Source organism: Dermacentor variabilis, unplaced genomic scaffold, assembly GCF_050947875.1.
Source record: "Dermacentor variabilis isolate Ectoservices unplaced genomic scaffold, ASM5094787v1 scaffold_12, whole genome shotgun sequence".
In the NCBI taxonomy this organism is placed as follows: Eukaryota; Metazoa; Arthropoda; class Arachnida; order Ixodida; family Ixodidae; genus Dermacentor; species Dermacentor variabilis.
In genome coordinates, this window is record NW_027460280.1 from 30,304,199 (window position 1) to 30,308,735 (window position 4,537).

Below are 4,537 nucleotides of genomic sequence, written 5' to 3' on the forward strand. Positions count from 1 at the left end.
TCCACGCGCAGGAGCCCCACGGAGTACATTTGCGCTATCTAATGCACCTGCTACTGACCAACTCTTCGAGTATGGGAGGCAAGGTGTCGCTACTCGGGGCTTCTCAATGTACTGAGTAGCTTATCGCTGCGCTGGCGATATGCTTTAATTTCACAGCCTGGCAAATGGCTCTCTTGGAGGCATCGATAGGTGAAAGCTGCACAAAGCAGTGTACAGTGAGAGGTTCCTGTATCGGTGGCACCTACAGCAACTTAGAGGCGGGCTCTCTCAATTAGTGGCGGTCTCCGGTGGACAGCGCTAGTGTTTCTCGGTACGAATACACTGGCGCCAGACGATGGAAAGCGGCCTCGCTCCAGAACTTGATACAGGCTCGAAAACTGTGCACGTTCGTGCTGTTTTGAATATGTACCCAACAGGGCCAAGTATGGCACCAAGAATTTGCTATAGAATATATATATGTATATATATATATATATATATATATATATATATATATATATATATATATATATATATATATATATATATATATATATATATATATATATATATATATATAAGCACAAGGAAAACGTTCCCTACTCCATACCAGAGCGGATGATGTAATTTATGCACTCACTTAATCCTGCAAATTCTGCTGGCGAAGGCGTCCTTCTTCGATCTTCACGGTAACGTAAACGCGATATCAGTGCGGCAGTGCTAGTGGTAGGGCAATGCTGCGCCTTCTTTAGCAGGTCAGATGCTCAGTGTGCCATGGACGAACGGGTAAGGAGGTGCGGAGTGGTACGTACTACATGCCTTTAAGTTGGAAGTTATATGGCAGTTACTTTGAGCAAATGTGTCTTGTTCGGAAGCGTTTGCAGAGTATGCGAGCCTGTCAGAGGAGCAAGATTTTGAAGCAAGGAAAGTTGAACGTTAACGTGCTCCTTCACCTTCGCATTTTCATTTTCCCGGATTGTACAGTGCGTATCAGAGTCAAAGATCACTAGCGCTAAAATGTTATATTCAGTCTAAGGCTCGTCCGGGGAATTGCCCTTACTAGAACGTTGTCGAGCTCGAATCTATGAACAACAGAAAAGTCGGTATAGAACTACAAAAACCTGGCATACTGTGGTAAAGCTTGAAGAGCACCAAAACTTGCGTTAAACGTCGAGTTTTGGCCTATCAGGATACAAAGAATGCGCCCGCATCGGCCATTTACACAACTGTCGCCTTTTGATCTTGTACATGAGCCTTCGTTTTCCAGTTTGACACCTAGAGAGGCGCGTCGCGAAAGAAACACAGAAATGGTTTCTCCCAAGCAACGATCTATCTGCGCGGACGCGAGGCTGCGGGAAGATGCAAAAACTGCCTTTGTACTACAATCTGACGGGGGGACGTGCCTTTAGTGGCAAATTCCAATAGTCATAATGTGTCAAGATTTCGCTCTAACAGCGAACGCTCAAATTCTTGCTTCGCACTCACACCTGCATACTATACCCCACTCAGAGGGCTCCACCAATGCCCACTGCTAGACGCAGGGGCGTACGAGTTCAGCGTGTACAAGTTAGACCATTGGAATCATTGAGGACCCGTCGCACAAGCGCCACTCAACAATGACTTAAGGTTAGCCGCAGGTTTGGCAGGCACTCAATCACCTCTGATCGGATTATAGCTGGACGGGTCGTGGCTAAACTCACCATGTTCCACACTTCTCGAGGCCTAGTTCTGCTGTGGCCCGTGTGCGGCTACGTGCATGCAGTTCGTAAATTCTTACTTTTAAGATGAGCTTCGACAGTGCAACCGGGCCTTTAATAGCCGAGCAAGCTAACCTTTTTGGCCTTTTTGTACTAGCAGCGACAGCAGCTTCATTCACAATGGCGTTTGCGGACACGGCAGAGACATTACGATGCGGTAAAGTGCCTGAAAGGTAATAAATTCAGGTAGTATACGCATCGAGAATTCGGTTCTCCAAGGCTGCTGCTTCTGAGAACTAGAGTGAGAGCTTATCTAATGAAGTTGGTGATGGAAACGTTGAACCTGCTAATAAGTGCTTTCGCTACCTCATCAGGCTCGCCATTTCGTTGGAGCAAGGCACTCATTGACGAGGAACACTACTCTCCGTTGCAGCTATGTGTATCGCCTGCGTAGGCCACCACCTCGAAACTCGGTTCCGCAACCGTCTCTGTGAATGACGCTTTAGACCGCCGACGGTTCGGACGACTCGTGTGTTGCGGACTCGGCTCTTGGCAACGTCTCAGTGGCTGCCGGAGACTCGGCGCTTGCCAGAGACTCGGCATCCGGCAATGGCTCAGCATCTGGCAAATATACCGAGTCTTGTGCAGCTGGGGCTCCTTCCTCTGCGTCCACGAAGGCGACAGTCTTGGCACCGCCAGCGTCAGAGCGGAGGACGCACAGCATCACCACTTTATTGGAGCTGGCCTCATCCTCTTGCAGGCGCTGAGGCGAAAATGCTCGGTTTTCTGTGAACAGTGTCTTGCACAGCTCGACGGCCGCCGAGCTAGAACTGAGCCGCGAGCGCGCCGTCAGTTGCCCCAGGAAGGATCCGCTTTCTTGACGCGAGCGCTCAGCGGCGCGGCGACCGGCCAGTGCGTACAGCGCCACGAACAGCAGACCAAGCAGGCCGAGGCCAAGAAGAATGAGGCCGTCCTCGCGCACGTAGCGCGGCGTGCGCTCGGCCAGCAGGGCGCCGGCGCCCAGCAGGCCGGCGCAGAACACAACGGACGTCGCATAGATGCAACAGCAACCGAGGCGCGTCGAGCGCACCACGCTGTCCCAGCTGACGAATACCAGGCCGCAACAGCCGCCCAGGGCGAACAGCACGGCACCCAGGAAGACCTGCGAGCCAAAACACTGTCAAGCGACGCACCCATTTTCACTCTCAGCTGTACATCAACAACCGAGCAGGCGGAACGCTAAGCAAGGAAATGTCGGCTCTGCTCCTATACTATAGCGAAAGCTACGCTTCATTGGCGATTCAAGCGACGGAGGTCGATGAACTTAAAGCTGACGAAGTGTCTTCTGCAAAAGAATGGTCAGCCAGAATGACGTCAGAAGGCTAGACGCCAATGAGGTTGCTGCCTCACCGCGTGGCGTTTCCATGAGAACCACACGGAGGTGGGCCTGACATTATCATCAGTATTAAAGAACCTTAGCGCCATAATGTAGCACGAAGCCACAATTACGCAGAAGGGACGCAGAACACGTTAAAAGCGCTGTGACGTCACAAGCGCCTGTGACGTGTCTGTGTCCCTTCTGTGTAATTGTGTTTTCAAGCTACATTATGTCGGAACGCAAACACCAATCAGCCCAACAAAAATTCCTTCGACGGGCTTAACAAGCCTCCTCCAAGGCTAAGAGTGCGCGTTTAGCTAATTGTAGAAGTGCAGATGATGCGGCTTAACGAATATATCCTTCTTAAGTGTGCCTTTAAACTGCCTGAAGTATACTGCTGCTCAGTTAACAAGAGCGCTTTGTAATGCGCCCGAAGTTGATGGTGAACTATCGCCATATTTCAAACATGTAGACCTGCGTCGGTGTAGGCGGCGTCCAGAACACGAGCACGGCAACGGCAGCACCGAACAGCGCCAGCATGAAGAGTAGGTAGAGGCCCCGGCAGAAGCGACTGCAGAAGCCGCCCAGAGCGCGCTCCTGCAGCGAAGGCTGCTGCTCGGCTGCCTCGGCGTCGTCCATGCGGCCAGATGCGGCCGCAGCCGGCACCTTTCAGGAGCCGGCCGCCTGTGCTCCCACTGGCCGGTCCTGGGCGAGCTCACCTGGGCCAGGCCATACACCCTCACACACACCGAAAACAAGTTGTGTGTCGAAAAAAAGTCGCAGTTTTGCCGGAAAGCAAGGCATTGACAGCTATAGCAAATTATTAGACTATTACATAAAGTAAGTCTCGTAGTTTCATTGTGCAGTAACCATTCGCTTACTAACTAAACAACCCGCCCTGGTTGCTCAGTGGCTATGGTGTTGGGCTGCTGAGCACGAGGTCGCGGGATCGAATCCCGGCCATGGTGGCCGCATTTCGATGGGGGCGAAATGCGGAAACACCCGTGTACTTAGATTTAGGTGCACGTTAAAGAACCCCAGCTAGTCAAAATTTCCGCAGCCCTCCACTGCGGCGTCCCTCATAATCAGAAAGTGGTTTTGGCACGTAAAACCCCATAATTTAATTTTTACTAACTAAACAAGCGTGGTGACACGCTGCCAAGGACACACACGAACAGAGTTCACTTAGTGGCCGCAAGTACTCACTGCAGCTACGCTGACGTGTTCTGGAGCGCCGGCAGCGGGGAGCGCTCGTGCTTGTTCCAAAGTTGAACAACTCGAGCTGGCGCTCCCTTCACCCTTTAAAGTGCGCTGCGTCTACAAAACTGAGATCACGAGACCTGACACACTGAGCGCAGGGGAAAACAGTGCGCATGAAGCCACCAGCTAGAGCATGCCCGAATATCCTAGTACGTGCTACAATCAGCCCTTGCAGCTCAACCCCGCTCGCTTGCCCTCGCACCCGCAGGTGATCACGCTACGC

General features: G+C 51.8%; 1 protein-coding gene across 1 annotated transcript; it reads right to left on the minus strand.

Moving 5' to 3' along the window:
- Nucleotides 1-563: 563 nt before the first annotated feature.
- Nucleotides 564-3,768, minus strand: LOC142565783 (uncharacterized). Its single transcript, XM_075676314.1, has 2 exons — nt 3,529-3,768; nt 564-2,838 (listed from the first exon to the last, which is right to left on the minus strand). The coding sequence occupies exons 1-2, from the start codon at nt 3,691-3,693 to the stop codon at nt 2,179-2,181; spliced, it is 825 nt and encodes a 274-aa protein (XP_075532429.1). The 5' UTR covers nt 3,694-3,768; the 3' UTR covers nt 564-2,178.
- Between the last annotated feature and the right edge of the window lie 769 nt (nt 3,769-4,537).